General features: G+C 46.0%; 1 protein-coding gene across 2 annotated transcripts in view; it reads right to left on the minus strand.

Moving 5' to 3' along the window:
• Positions 1–9,184: 9,184 nt before the first annotated feature.
• Positions 9,185–16,019, minus strand: part of TAF4 (TATA-box binding protein associated factor 4) — a 118,026-nt gene continuing 111,191 nt past the window's right edge. Inside the window, exon 16 of one of the 2 annotated variants that reach the window (XM_037810939.1) lies at positions 9,185–10,675. In XM_037810939.1, the coding sequence (XP_037666867.1) occupies positions 10,508–10,675 (168 nt within the window). In that variant the 3' untranslated portion in view covers positions 9,185–10,507. The other variant, XM_037810940.1, reaches the window with a different exon arrangement.

A 16,019-nucleotide genomic window follows, 5' to 3' on the forward strand; every position in this document is an offset into this window, starting at 1 on the left:
GCCCTTTGGGAAGACGGTTGTAAGGGGACGCCCCCCTTTTCTTGGGAAGTTGTGGTGTTTAGTGAATTTTCTCAGCTCTGGACTTACAGCTTTGTCTCTCAGAGTTATCTTAGCTCTGCTCTTGCCTGGGCCCAAATTGCAAGTCTTTGAGGCTTTCTGTAGTGGGCTTCTCAGAGTAATTGTTTTAGAAAAAGAGAAAAAGATAAAAAAGAAAAAAAAGAAAAAAAAAGGAAAAGAAGGGCCCTCCTTGCAGATCTAATGGGCTATTGAAATGCTAAGAGACAAGGAGATTAGGGCCATTAAGGAACAATCAAGAAAGCAGAGAAATGGCTCTTCAGATAAAGGACCTGACCTGGATTTGCACATGAGCCTGATCCTGTTTGAGCTCTGCCCTTCTCTGTTTTATGTTCACCAGATCTCCAAAAAGTCTCTTTTTTTATTTTGGTTTTTTTTCTTTCTTTCTTTCTTTCTTTTTTTTTTTTTTTTTGCTATTTTTGCTAGTCTTATCTCCTCTCCACCGGGCTGACTGCCCCCAGATTTTCCAGTGTCTGGTCTCAGTCTATCTGTTTGGACTTTAAATCCGCAGTCCGAGTTTTCGATCAGAGCTGCAACTGCAGTTCTCCCTCCTTGTTCCCAGCACTGACAGCCCCTCCTCCCATGGGACTGAGCCTGTCAGGGAGGGGCACAGTACCCCTGGCCATAGGAACTTACAGATTTCGCTGATCTCAGCTGTTCCATGCATTCGTGAGTGTTGTATAAAGTATGCCCAAAGTCAAATTGCTCTGCAGTGTCCAGTTCACACAGTTCCTGGCTTTCTACCTACTGCCCTGGAGGAGTAACTAAAACCTACACTTCACCACTCCACCATCTTGCCCCACCTCTCCATACGAACTTTAGCATGGGTTTATCTATTTCTACAAAAAGATGGTATTGGGATTTTGAAAGGAACTGCATTTAATCCATGGATCACTTTTGGTAGTATTGTCATCTTAACAATATTAAGTCTTCTAATCCTTGAACACAAGATGACTTTCCATTTATTTACATTTTTAATTTCTTTCAGTGATATGTAATACACATCTTGCACCTCCTTAGTTAAATTTATTCTTAAGTATTGTTTTCTTTTAGATGCTATTGCAAATGGAATTGTTTTAATTTTTTCTTTGGATTATTCATTTTAGGGGTTTAGAAGTACAACTGGTTTTTGTGTGTTGATTTTCTATCCTGCAATTTTGTTGAATCTTTATTAGCTCTGACAGTTACTACATTGATTCTTTAGCATTTTCTGCATATAAGATCATGTTGTCTGCAAATAAAGATAATTTTATTTCTTTTTCTTGCCTAATTGCTCTGACTAGAACTTCCAGTACTATGCTGAATAAAAGTGGTGAAAGTAGATATGTTTGTCTTGTTACTGATCTTAAGGGAAAAGCTTTCAGTCTTTCACCACCGAATTAGGTTGTTTTTTCATGAATGCCCTTTATCATGATGAGGATGTTTCTTTCTATTGCTAGTTGTTTTTACCATGAAAGGGTGTTAGATTGTGTCAAAAAAAATTTTTTTGCATCAATTGAGATGAACATGTGGTTGTTTTTTTCCTTCATTCTATTAATGTGGTACATTTATTTTTGTTTGTTGGACCACACTTGCATTTTTTAGAAAAATCCCACTTGGTCATGGTGTCTAATCTTTTTAACATGCTGTGAATTTGGTGTACTAGTGTTTGTAGAAGATTTTTGCATCTGTGTTTACAAATCATATGGACCTGCAGTTTTCTTGGTGTCTTTGGCTATGATATCAGGATAATACTGGCTTCACAGAATAAATTAGGAAGGATTCCCTCTTCCTCAGTGTTTTTTGGGGAGAGATTTTAAGATGGATTTGGTGTTAATCCTTTTTTAATATTTGATGAAATTTTTTTACAAGAAAAGCCATCTAGTTTTGGACTTTTCTTTCTTGGGAGGTTTGTGGTTACAGATTCCGTCTACTTGTTATAGGTCTATTCAGATTTTCTATTTCTTCTTGAATCATTTTGATAGTTTATATGTTCTAGGAATTTCTAGGTTACTCAAAGTGTTGGTGTACAATTATTCATAGCTTTCTCATAAAAACCTTTCTAATTTGGTAGTTATGTCCCCTTTCATTTCTGATTTTAGTAATTTGAGTCTTCTCTCTTTTCCTTAGCCAAAATAGCCAAGGGTTTGTCAATTTTGTTGATCTTTTCAAAGAACCATCTTTTGCTTTCATTATTTCCTTTCTTCTACTACTTTTAGGTTTAGTTCGCTCTTAATTTTCTAGTTCTTTAATGTCTATGATGAGGTTACTGATTTATTTTTTTCTTTTTTTAAATAATTTGTTTCTTTATATTTAAAGTGGGTGTTTCATAGGCAAGTTGTATAGAGTTGGGTGCCTTTTATTTCTGAACTTACAGTCTTTGCCTTTGGTTTGAGTTTTTAGACCACTTACACTGAATGTGATTATCGATATGGCTGAATTTAAGTCTATCATCTTGCTATTTGTTTTCTATCTGTTCTACCTGTTCTTTGCCCTTTGTTTACTTTTTCTGTCTTCTTTTGGTTTAACTGTTTTTCACAATTCCATCCTCTTTCCTTTGCTGGCTTACTGGCCATAATTCTTTTGTTTTGTTCTAGTGGCTCTTTTAAGATTTATAGTATACATCTTTCACTTATTACACTATCTTCAAGTAATATTACACCACTTTAAGAGTAGTATAAGACCTTTATAACAACATCCTCCCATTTTTCCCCTCCTGGCCATTGCACTATCATTGTCATACATTTTACTTCCACACATTACAAAACCCACTATACATTGTGATTACTTTTTTTTTAAATAGTCAATTATCCTGTAAAGAGATTTCAAAAATAATGGGGTAAAATCTCATTTTACCCACATATATACTATTTTCAATTTTCTATTTCTTTGTGTAAATCCAGATTTTCATTTGGTATCATTTTTCCCTCTGCCTGATGAAACTTGTAATGCTGGTCTGCTGGTGATGGATTACTTTAGCTTTCGTATGCCTGGAAAAGTTTTGTCTTTATTTTTGAAAAAAAATATTTTCACTGGGTATAGAAATCTAGATTGACAATTTTTTTTTCTTTCAATGCCCCACCGTCTACTGGCTTATATTGTTCCAAATGAGAAGTCTGCTGTAATTCTTATCTTTTGTCTTATGTAATGTGTCATTTCTCTCTAGCTCCTTTTAGTATTATTTTATTGGTCATTGATTTTAAGCATGTTGATTATGATGTAGTCATAATATATATCATTTTGATACAGTTTTCTTCATTTAATACTGCTTTGGGTTTGTTGAGCTTCTTGGACTTGTGGGTTTATAGTTTTCAACAAATTTTGAAATTTTTTGGCCATTATTTCTTCAAATATTTTTCTGTACCCCCACTCCCACCCTCACTTTAGGATTACAGTTACAGGTTTATTAAGCAGTTTGATGTGGTCCCACAGCTCACTGATAATCTTAATTTTTTTTTCAGTTTTTTATTTTTCATTATGGATCATTTCTATTTATCTTCAAGATCTTCAAGTTTACCGGTCTTTTCTTCTGTCTAGTCTGCTGTTAATCCCATCGGTTTTAGTTTCCCAGCTGCTAAAAGAAATGTCACACAATGGACTTAACAACGGAAACTTACTGGCTCATGGTTTCAGAGGTTGGAAGGCTCTCCTCCTCCCAGGATTGGTATCTTCTGGCTGGCCGGCAATATTTGGATTCCTTGACTTTCCTGTTACACGGCAACTCACATGATGGCATCTTCTTTCTCCTCCAGGTTCCATTGACTTCCAATATCTATCTGACTTCTCCCTGTGGCTTCTCTTTCCTGTATGGCCTTGAGACTATAACTTTGTAACCAAATAACCCCCCTTTATAAAAACCAATCCATTTCTGGTATTTTGCAAAAAGGCAGCATTAGCAAACTGGAACACACATAACTTGTGTCATTTCTTGATTTGTTTCTACTGATTGTTTTTCCCTCATTGTGGATCATATTTTCCTGCACCTTTGCATGCCTGTTAACTTTTTATTAGATGTCAGACATCATGAATTTTATGCTGTTGAATGCTGGAGTTTTTCTATATTCCTTTAAATATTTAGGAGTTTTGTTCTGGGAGGCTGTTGGGCTACTTCGAGATAATCTGATCTTCCAAGGCTTGCTTTTAAGCTTGGATAGGTGAATCAAGAATCTCCTTTCATCTAGAGCCAATTTGGCACCACTTTTGAGATGCTCCATGATGTGCCATGGAGAGGAGGACTTTCCACTCTGGATAGTGGGAACACAATCTATTCCAGGCTCTGGGAATTGTTCTGTCTGATCCTTTCTTGTGGTCTTTCCCTTGCCCCAGTTTCTTCACACATGTGCTGATCAGTACTTGGCTGAAAACTTGAAGGGACCCCTCCGTAGATCTGTGGACCTCTCTGTGCTGCTCTCTCCTCCCTGATAATCTGCTCTTGAACTCTCGGCTGTTTCCTCAGCTCATGGACACCATCAGCCTGTTTGGGTTCCCTCTCCCTGCTCTGGAAACCCTCTCTGGGTGGTAAGCCCAGCATCTGGAGGGCTCACGTCAGATGTTTCCCTTCGGTCAGCGACACTGTCCTGCTGCCTGGTGTTCAGTTCTCAAAACTGTTGTCCCCTATGTTTTGTCTGGTTTCTTTCAGCTGTTTGAGGATGGACAGTAAATCTGGTCCCTATTTCTCCAACCTGGCCAGAAGTAGGAAGCTGGAACGAACCTCTAAAGCAAAAAAAATCTCTTCACTTCCCTGTTTAACCCTTTAAAGCTTTCCCCTGCCCCACAGGGGCTGCATTCTGGGACCCTTGGCTTTGGCTCTACATGGCTCTCCAAAGGGGCCTCCTTCCCCTTCCCCCCACCAGCCATGTTAGGAGCTTCCTGCTGCCTCCCCTCCCTCAGACTCAGCTCATACACCACCTCCCTGGGAAGGCTTCCCTATTGATAATGTGTTTTTTCTCCATGACAGCTGGGCCTTGTGATGTCTGCTGGTCTGGCTTGAGCACCTGCCACCAGACCAGGCCAGTGTGGGCTTTCAAAATTACCATCTTCAGGCTGCTCGTACCGATGGGTGAGTGAGCTGGGACACATCCCTGGGCAGTGGACAGAAGACCCCATGAACAGGAGCCAGCTCTCAGGCCCAGGGGCAGCTGTTGCATAGACGCTATCTGTTTACCCCCTTGATGGTCCCCAATTAATGGGGAGTAAGCCGAGGCATGGTGAGTTCAGGAGCTTACTCAGAAACTTGGGCACCTGGCTAGGAACCAGCTGGCCCAACTGCAGACCTTAGGCTGGGCTGGCCAGGGCAGGGGTGCAGGTCTGAATTAGTAGCCCCTGGGTAGCCCCACTGCCCCCAACAGGTTCCTCTTTAGCTGTGCCCTACGACTGCCCCACTGCCTCAGCTCGCCAGTCTGCTCCCATAGGCAGGCTATCCTGCCCACCTTTACCCAGAGGCCTCCCAGGACCCTCTCAGTGGCCTTTTCCAGCTCAAGTTCCACCTCCTCCAGAAGCTCCCTGAGGACTAGGTCTGTGAATGAGGCTTGCTCATGCCCTCCAGCCCCTGGAAAGGCACTCTGCACATGAGAGATGCTAGATAGCACTTGCTGAATAAATACATTTTAGGAAAAAAATAGTAGGTGCATGCCCATTCTTCTCAAAAATATAGAAATTCTTGTGGTTAGGACTCACAGTCTGATGAAGCAGCCTGAATATCAACCAGGTTCATGTGCATGTGGCAGTGTGCCTCATCTTCCATGCAGTTCTCTTGTGGAACCTTCCGAGTTCTGCTGCTAAGCTCTGTCTCTGAGGCCACATCCGGCCCAATCACAGCTCAGGGAAAGGAGAGGCTGCCAGGGATGTGGATGTCCCCACCCTGCAGTGCAGGGGCAGCCTGTCACTGGGGTGGGAAGGTTTGGAAAGGCTGAATATGGTACAGGGTCTTTGTAATTGCATAGCTGCTATCATGAACACCCAGAGCATGCACTGGTTGACCACCTGCTGTACGCAATGCACTGAGGATAGGGGAGGCCTTAAACAGATACAAGGAAGAAAAGACATTTGGCAGTCTGAGTTGCCCAATGTGGGCAGGCTCTGGGCTTGGTGAACCTCAGGGCCCTGTGGGAAGGCTGAAAGAAACCTTTCTTTTTAGATAAAATTTACTTTTGAAGACACAGCCTGAGAGAAGTGCAAACTAAGCAATAATTCGGGTGACTGTGGATAGTCACAAGATTTGTGGTAGTGATGACAAAAGAGCAATGGTGGCAATCACAAGTTATCACATGTGCCAGAACTTGTCCTGGGCCATTTACCTGCCTTATCCACTTGATGCCAGATCTCCAAGGTGCAGGGGCTATGTCACCTGCCCAGGTGGGACTCTGCTGCACCCAGGATGGCCCTATGCTAGTCTCCTCAGTTATGGAGGTACAATGTACATACGGTAAAATGCACAGATCTTGACTGTCAGCTTGAGTTTTTACATTTGTATGTACCCGTGTGACCACCACCCCCCCCCCCGGTCAAGAAAGAACATTTCTGTTGCCCCAGAAGGATCCCTCACTCCTCTACACCAGAGGCCACCAGGATTCTCACTCCCATCACCATATGCAGCCTCACCTGGCCTCAACCTCCACACAAACGGAAACATGAATGTGTGGACTTGACATCTAGCTCCCCGGACTCAGCATCTTCTGAGAGTCATCTACTATGTTGAGCCTCTCAGTAGTTCGTTCCTTTTTACTCCTCAGAAATATTCCATCGAATGAATATACAACAAGGCCATTGGTGGACGTTTGGGTCATGTCCATCTGAGTCCACCAGTAAATAAAGCCATCATGAACATTCTTGTACTGGTCTTTTGGCTCTTGAGCATCCTCAGGAGTGGAGGGGCTGGGTCACGGGGTGGACACACGTTTATTAGGAAGTGTGAGAGGATTTTCTACATTACACGTGGACCAGCAATGCGTGGGGTCCCCGCTGCCCTGTCGCCGCCAACATTTGGTCGTCACTCCTTTAACGTACTAGAATCTAACTGTGGCTTTAATTTGGATTTCTCTGACTAGTAATGAGTACCTTTTCATTTGCTTATTGGCCATTTGTGTATGTCTTATAAAGTAACTGTCCAGGCTTTTCACACATTTTTTATTAAGCTGTCTTCTTGAGTTATGAAATTCTTCATATTCCAGACACAAATCCTGTGTTAGGTACTTGCATGGCGAATATTTTCTCCCGGTCTCCGGTGTGCCTCTTCACTTTATTTAATAAGGATGTCTTTTAATGAGCAGATGTTTCTAAGTTTGAAGCCAATTTAGCAATTTTTTCATGATGGATTGTGCCTTTGGCATCCTTAGAAATCCTTGCCCAGAGCTCATGAGGATGTTCTGCTATTTCCTTCTAGAAACTCTATATCAAGTTTCAGCTCCCAGTTTTAGGTATAGGATCCATCTCAGATTAGTTTTTGCATATGGTGAGCCGAGGTTCATTCCCCTCCGCCTGCCCCACAGGGTGTCTGGTTGCGCTAGGAACCTCTGCTGAAGAGACCTGCCTCCCCCACAGGACTGCACTGGGGCCTCCGTTCAAACCTGGACTGTGAGGCCTGGGTCTTTTACTAGCCTCTCTCTGCTCCGTTGCTCACGTGTCTGTCCTTAAGCCAACCCCATGCTGTCTCCATCACTGTAGCTTTACAGAAAGTCTTGAAATCTGGGAGTGAAACGTGCTCCCATTTTGTTCTCGATTGACCATTTCAAGTCCTCTGCATTTCCATATAAATTTTTGGAATCTGATTGTCAATTTCTATGAAAACCCTGCTAGGATTTTAGTCAGGACAGCACTGAGTCCATGTATCAATTTGGACAGAATAACAGGTGTGCATCTCCATTTTTAGTCTTCTCTCATTTCTCTCTCTAATTTCAGTGTGGAGGCCTTATCCGTCTCTCATTAAATTAATTCCTAGGTATTCAATAGTTTTGGTGCTGCTGTTAATGGCATCTTTTTTCTTTGATTTTCTAGTTGTTTGTTGCAAAGTATATGAATCACAGTTGACTTTGCATCGTGACCTTGCTGAATTGACTTTGCATCGTGACCTTGCTGAATTCACACATCAGTTTCAGTTACACATTTGTAGATTCTTTTGCATTTTCTGTGTACACAATTGTGTCACCTGTAAATTTTATTTTTTTACCTTCTTCCTTTCCAAACTTTATGCCTTGTTTCTTCCAGCTTTTCTTCCCCAACTGAAACACCTGGTGCACTGCTGAAAGGAAGTAGCGAGATCAGATGTCGTTGACCAGTTTCTGACCTATCCCCACCTAGAGAAATAATATCGCACTGCCCGCCCCCCCAGCAAACCAGCCTGTGGTCCTCCTTCTGCTGGGGCGGGGGGGACCCTCACATCAGCCCAAGATGCCTTGACCATGCCTGGCCCGAGGACAGAGGGGACGAACCGAGCAGGAAATGCTGAAACTCCATCACATTTTCAGAAGTCAAGTACAACTGTGTTAGTTGAGCACTAGCTTATTTCAGGTCAAAAATGTAGTGAAAATAACTATCAGTGCTGGCAAGGAAGCCCCAGCATGACCTAATTAGTAGGGTCCCTTGGGCGTGTTCAGGCAGAGAAACTGGAAACCAGCCCTGCCGCACCTCCCGGCAATGCCCCAACACGATCCGAGACCCCAGGATCCAGATGAAAGCTGCTTCCCACCGTAACTCATAAATAAACCCACCTCTTTCTGTAGCTCTGTTTAAGTAGTTAAAGCAAATGGGAAAGAGCTGGAGTCCAACTTAAATTTTGTCACGAGCTGCCTCTGGCACGCGGAAGGCCGTGAGGGGGGTGTAAGGGTCGGTGTCTGGGCCCCCCACATGTGCCCCCGGGGAGGCAGGGCAGGCCATCCGGCTGCCTAAGCCAGGCTTACCCCACGGGCCTGCCCCAGGCCCCCTGCCTCTCCACAGTGGTGCCCTGACAGACGACACATGCTCCGTGCCCTGGGACGTCCTGTCCTCGGAGGTAAAACTAGTCCTGCTAGAGTCATGGGGTTTTAGCTCCTGACCCTAACGAGCAGCTCGTAAACAAACCCCTCAGCAGGAGCACAGGCTGAGTCTCTGGCAGCAGAATCTAAAACTGGAGAGCTGGGAAAAATAGGCAAACAAATACAGATAAATTTGTTTTTAATAAAGGAGTTAATTTTCTTTCAATCCTATATAAAACAATAGCAATTAAAAACTTCATTTTTGAAAGTAAAATATTTACATATGAACAAATAACTGTGCAAAATTTACATGAAAAAATGGAAAGACGGGTATTTCCTAAAAGACAAAATAAAAGGCGTAACAGTTCTCAGGTGGGTAAAAAATACTGATCAGCATTCAGTTCACACGCGCGAATTAAAGTCTAATGTGAGAATTCACACGGAGAAAGCCAATGTATTTACAGTCATAAAAGTACTATCCATAGACAATTTAATACAATAACCTCTGAAAATATAAAGAACCAATTAGTATATTTGTAATAAAAAAATAGGTACAAAGCAGGGCTCTGCTCGGGCATCTGGGAGGGCGGCCACGGCCTGCACACGTCTCTTAGCAAAATAAGGTCCTGTCCACAGCCAGTCTCTCGTGCGTGCCCAAAACTATGTACAATCACTGACAAAATACACCACCCATTTTTCAACACTTGATTCACACTGAGAAACAGTCTCTTGATGATTCTTCTCAACTTTGATTTTATTTAATCTAAGCTTTCACTTTTAGCTAAAAAACACAGTGCAAGTAAAATATATTTATGCTGAAAAGGTTTTCATTTCTTTTAACTTTACAGCTTTACAAACTAGAGCAAATAAAATGCATTTGTACAGATGCTGAGAACACATTCAGAAGGAGCCCGCCAGCCCCGGGCCTCGGCCTCCGTGAAGCACGCTGGGATCGAGGCGGTGGTTCTGCAAGGAACTGAGAGTTCCTCAGGAATTCCGCACGGAGGGGAGGGCGGAAGGGGGCGATAAATAGTCTAAAAACATCAGTTTGCTTTGCCAACTGGCTAGTATAAAAATAAAATAAACGAAATGAGGTCATCTGCTGTAGACATACACCTATGTAGTAAGTTAGGGTGAACGAAACCAAAATGCACAAATAATGTAAAAACTGCTACGAGCTGACAGAGGGCAGCGAATTATTTGCTAAACGATTCCATCAGTCTTTATATATGGCTTGTTTGGCAAGAAGGCCACTCAATCAAAGATGAGTTAGGATTTCACTGTCCCCTAGGAGTATCCACAGGCCTCTGTTCTCTGTTACAGAAATGTGTTTTCTTTCATACTGAAGGGCTGATCTATAAACAGGAATATAAAACTGTTCCATTGTAAAGAGGTGGCTGTTTTTTAAACAATATCCCATTTGCTTGTTACAAAAAGGCGTAATCTGCAAATATATAAAAACGTCCCCAGGCGTCACCATCAAAAATACCGTGCTCTCTCCCATGTTACTTAAGGAATGCTTTGTAGAGCAGTAGTGAATGGCTTGTCTCGCGCTCGTTTTCTAAACAAAATATGAGGTCCCTGAGGTTGACCCGTGTGATCCTTTGTCGCGTGAACTGTCTGGGGGCTCCAATGCCAGAGCTGCCGGGGACCACCGCACCCGGGCCCGATCCCTAGGGAGGAAGGAGGAGAGAGTCAGGTGAGTGGTGTGCGCGGAGGGGCAAGGGCCCGGTGGGGGCCCTGGGCAGCCCTAGGGGTGCCCCAGGAACCCGGGGACGGGGCCCAGAGCCTCCCACCCCCACCGCCAGGCCCTAGGCTCGCGCTGGCCCCAGTGCAATTCCACAATTCTCCAGAGGTCACGCTCTGGCCTGCAGGGCTCGAGGAAAGAAACTGGCCAGTTCCCGCCCCAAGGGGAAAGGCTGAACAGCTCCAGGGCTGGGAGCCCAGCATCACCAATCCCAGGGTCTCCAGCAGCGGACCCATGTGACAGCGCAACACCTGGGGCCTGGCGGCCTGCTTTGTCCCGCCGCCTCTGCAGACGGAGGCACAGCCTCACGTCCCGGCCCCAGGAACTTCCGGCATGAGACGGGGCAAGCTGGCAGCACCTTAGGAAGGCCAGGCTGCCCGTGGTTACGACAGTTACCCCGTGGCCAAGAAGAGGCCCCTCTGTGGACCCCGCCAGAGTGCCCAGCTATTCTCTGAGAGAAAGGGCAGCTGCTGGGGGTGGTTTCTCTGGAAGGTACATCACACTGAGCAGCAGCAAGCACCCAATGCTCTGCAGGACACAAACTACAGAAGTCCCAACCGGAAGGCTTCTGCTTCCCCATTTGGAATGTGGTGTCTGCATCCCTGACACCGGAAACTCAGTTTCTGTCTCCTGATGGTTCGAGTGTGAAAACTGCAATGGTGTCTTCAGTGTACCCTCCGCAGCAGCTTCAAAGGTTGGGAATGATCCTCCCTGTGAATGCTGCAAGGGGGCTGCGCGGTGCAGGGCTGGGAGAGGCAGCCACGCCACTCACGGCCAGTGAGGCGTGGCTGCGGTCAGCCTCAGCGCCCTCCTGCTCAAGCTCTGGGGCCACGGACTCCTTACTCCTTCGTGCATATTAAGGCAGACATGTGTCTCCACCCCACGGTTGCATTTTCTTTATTAGTGCAGGATTCGAAGAGAGCACCGCGGGTCGCTCTCCAGGGCAGGGGGCTGGAAGGCAGCTCTCCATAAAGAGCTTCTGGCAGCAGCCACCCCGAGCAGCAAAACCTGCTGCTTTTCTCAGGGGACATGTACAGGTTTGGACCTGGAGCCCTACTTGGGGAGGCTCGGAGGCACCCAGCAAAGCCAGGCTGCTGGAGAGAAGGCTGGACGTGGGAAGGTGCCAAGTAGAGGGGCGCTGGAATGACCACTGTGGACAAGGGGTTTAAAAGATGCCACCGCCAACTGCACCTGGGTCTCTGGTGGCACAACCCTCCCTCGGGGTGATGCCGGACCAGCTTTCGGAGGAATGCTCCCACTTGTGGGGACGGTGGGCCCCAGGTCTGTCCTTCAGCGATAAGCCCCCACTCGAGCAGCCCAGAGTATCCGGAAAGTGGTTTTCAGGTGAGTGGGAAGGCATTCCTAATGTACTCCACCTCTTCCCACAGTGCAGCCAAGTGACAAGCAGTCGGGTCAAAGTGCCAGCTCGGTACCAACGGTGCCAGGGCTGCTTACAATGGCAAAAGTTCCAACGTGGCAGCTCTGCTTGCCTTCACAACAGCGCCAGTCTTGAAACTTGCGTGTACCCAATTGCGTAGTGTCCCAGCTGCTGGAACGAACACCCTGCACCGGGCTGGCTTCAACAGTGGGAACTGACTGGCTCGCAGTTCATCATTGAGGTGATGCTTTCTCGCCTAAAACCACAGCGCTCCGGGGCCGCCTGCCACACTCCTGGGCCAGTGGCTTTTCCATCACGTGGCGAGGCACGGGGTGGCCTCTTCTCCTCTGGGTTCTGCTGACTTCTGGTGTCTGGGCCCTCACTGTGGCTCTCATCCGTGTCCACTTTCCCCTGCTCATAAGGACTTCAGTCGTGCTGAGCACCTAGACCAAAAATGTCTTCGAAGGCTCCATTTGCAAATGCGTCCACACCTGCAGGGCAGGGCTTGGGGCCGCGAGTCCATCTCCTACCTCACGTGTAACACACACACAATGCAGATGACACATGATATGCTGTAGAGAGTAACAGTAATCAGAACGCGCTGGCACTCAGCTTAAGAAAATGAGCATCGCTTGCCTGTGGTTGAAGGGGAATCACACTGTCAGCCTGACCTGGAGACAGAATACACCCAAGCGTCAAGATGACGGCCAGGAAGAGCAGACCCCAGGCCCACTGACCCAGGCTCCCCAAGAGGGTCTGGGCACAGGTGCACGGAGAAGGCCTCGAGGGGAGGCCACAGCCAGGCAGCAGCAGCGGCAGAAGGCTCAGCACCCCAGGTCTGGGACAGGGCGGTGTTTGGCGCACAGAAGCAGCAAAGCAGTTTCCGAAACCAGCTGGGGGCATGGGTGATGAAGGGCGAGAAGCAAATGGGGGACTCTGGGGCCCTGAAGACAAAGGAGCAGCTCAGAGTTGGACTCTAGTCCCTCCCCAAACCACCAAAATCAAAATCAATCTGATAAGCTACCTGGGCTTTGCCATACTGTCAGAAGAGAGCGCCACTAAGCTACACTCTTGTAACACCCCAACATAAGCAAGAGGCAGGTGAGCAAATCCAGAAAGAGCCAGGAAAAAAACAGAAAACGGAATTCCACACACGTCAGCCGAGATAAACTCACCTGGGAAAGACAGAAGAAAACTGTAAGACAACACTCCAGAGAAAATAAAAACTACTTAAGCAAACATTCAGGATATGAAAAATCCCCTTCAATCAAAAAACCCAAAAATTAAGGAAGAAACAGACAAAAAAGATAAAGAAATGAAAGAAACGGTGGAAGGAGACAAACCATCTCAGAGCTGAAGAAATCATAGGCACCTAGGTGGGGCTAAAGCCCCACAGACGTCCATGGCCCACCCAGAGCTCCCAGGCAGAGAGACAGGACACATCTCTGCTGTTTTGCTCCAAGTCTGGGATGACTTTTTTTACAGGAACCCCAAGACTCAAGTCCAAGGTCCAAGGGAGAACAGAATCAAACGAAAATGTTTAAATGGGCACTGAGTGAAGGAAAGCAGCTGAGACAATGAAAATGAGGTAAGAAAGAAGGAAAAAGGGGTCAGAGAAAAGGCAGTGGGAGTGGAAGACAAGCAAAGGAGGAAAACATATTATCAGAGTCTCTAAAGAAAAAACAGTGGAACAGAACGAATATTTAGATTATAATCCAGAACACTTTGCAGCAATATAAAAAGAGAAAATCCACACATTAAAATGGCTGATGGGTCCCTGAAAAATTAATCCAGAAAAACCAACTCAGGCATAGCCTTGACAAGTGATTGGTTTTCAAAGATAAAGATAAGGCACTGGGCTTTCCAAGGCAACAAGGGGACAGCACCACAAAAGAAGGTGTGAAGCAAAGATTCTGTGTCCAAACTGTCCTTCTTCAAGTATTATCAAGGCTACAGAAAACCAGTTCTCACCACCCAAAGCTCCAGGGACATCAGCACCCATGGGCCCTTCCGAGGAATTTACTAGAGGACGGAAACCAGCAAACAGGCTGATGGCAAGCACTTAAAACACAGGTATGTGGACATCCCACACAGGAACACGTGAGGGCAAGGGGGGACACGAACGACAGGTGCGTGACAAGGGAGAAGGGGCGCGAGGAGGAAGGCACAACAAGCTCAGCGACTGTTGTGTGGCCAGCAGGGGAGAGACAGGGACACACCAACAAAAAAAGGCAAAGTTAAAGCAGGGGATGCGAGCATTTAGAAAGATGTGCATACAAAAGTAATACCTACAACAAAAATGCAAACCTTCCTACATTCTAAATTATTTTTTAAAGTAAAGAGTAAAAATATACATCTCAAGTAACATCAGCAAGATGGCAGAGAAAGAAAATCCAAAATCAGAAACGCTGAAAAATACAAGCAGAAACCGGCAGAGGCAACTTTCTCAGAACACGGGAGAAGAGTCAAATGTGACAGCAACCAAGTGAAAGTACTGGTCGAGGAAAAGGCCGCTTATGAGCAGCAGGAGAGCCTCATGGTGCACCCACGGGCCCGAGCCCCACGCGCACTCAGGGCAGGCCCCGGCCCCCACGTCCTGGGGGAGCACTGCACCCTGTATTCTCTGCCTGTCCTGTCCCAAGCTCGCTCTGGGCAGGAAAGGGGCAGGGACAGCCATGAACACCCCAAGGGGACCATCAAGCTGCAGCCACCTGGGCCAAAAGGTTTCTGTCAAGACACACAATAGAGCTCCTGGAGCCTGGAGCAGAAGCCGTGGGGAACTTTCTGGGGATCCTCGGAAGTGGGGCTCGGAATGTCTTCGTATACAGGGAAATTTAGAAGGCCACATGCACACCCAGGGCAAGATGCATGTTCCAAAGGAGCCGAGGAGACTTGGGTCGTCGCCCTGGACTGTCCCGAGGGTCCGTGCGAGGCTAGCGGCATCTGGAAGTAGGACCCCAGCACTGAGCCAACCTGTAAGGACTGGGAGGGGAGGTGGTTTGTGGATGTCGCTGCTGCTCTTGGGTCTTGGCTTTCAGGGAAAACTCTGTCCTGATTCCAGCCAAACACAAGCCACAGAGAGAGACTTCAGTGACGACACACGGGAAGGAATACAGTCTTTCCGTAAAGACTACACAATACCCTCCCACAGCCTTCAACAAGGCGGGGAGAACAGCAAACCCTGTGGCAGGGGAAGAATTTTATTTCCAGGGTTAAAACATTAAAACACTGAAATGTCCTGATTGCTACAACAACAACAACAAAAATTACAAGGCATTCAAATAAACAGGACAAGACAGTCGATATGCAGGAATAAAATCAAGCAAAAGAAATCATCTATGAGGAAGCCCAGACAGCAGACACAAGAGACAAACTTTGAAACAATTTAAATATACCCCAAGAGCTAAAGGAAAACATGGACAAAGAACTAAGGGAAAGAGGAGCATAATATATGCCCAAAATGGGAATTTCAATAAAGAGACAGGAATTATAACAAGAAACCAAACAGATATATTCTGGGGCTGAAAAGTAAAACAACTGAAATCTAAAATTCCACAGACTTGCTCAACAGCAGATTTGAGCTGGGAGAGGAAAGAATCAGCTGATGTGAAGAGAGGACAACTGAAGAAAAGAATGAAGAGACATGAACAGAGCCTGAGGCACCACCGAGGGGAGTCACACAGGAAAAGACAGCAGAGCAGAAAGAACAGCTGAAGAAATGGCCGAAAACTTCCCAAACCGACAAAAACACGAATATGCACATCTGAGAATCTCAACAACTCCAGGCAGAAACCCACCGAGACACATCATAACAGAACTGCCGAGAGCCAAAGAAAGCAGCCAGAGCAGGAAGGAGCAACTTGTCACTTATGAGAGACCATCAAGGAGACCA

The sequence above is a fragment of the Choloepus didactylus genome, chromosome 19 (genome assembly GCF_015220235.1).
Source record: "Choloepus didactylus isolate mChoDid1 chromosome 19, mChoDid1.pri, whole genome shotgun sequence".
In the NCBI taxonomy this organism is placed as follows: Eukaryota; Metazoa; Chordata; class Mammalia; order Pilosa; family Megalonychidae; genus Choloepus; species Choloepus didactylus.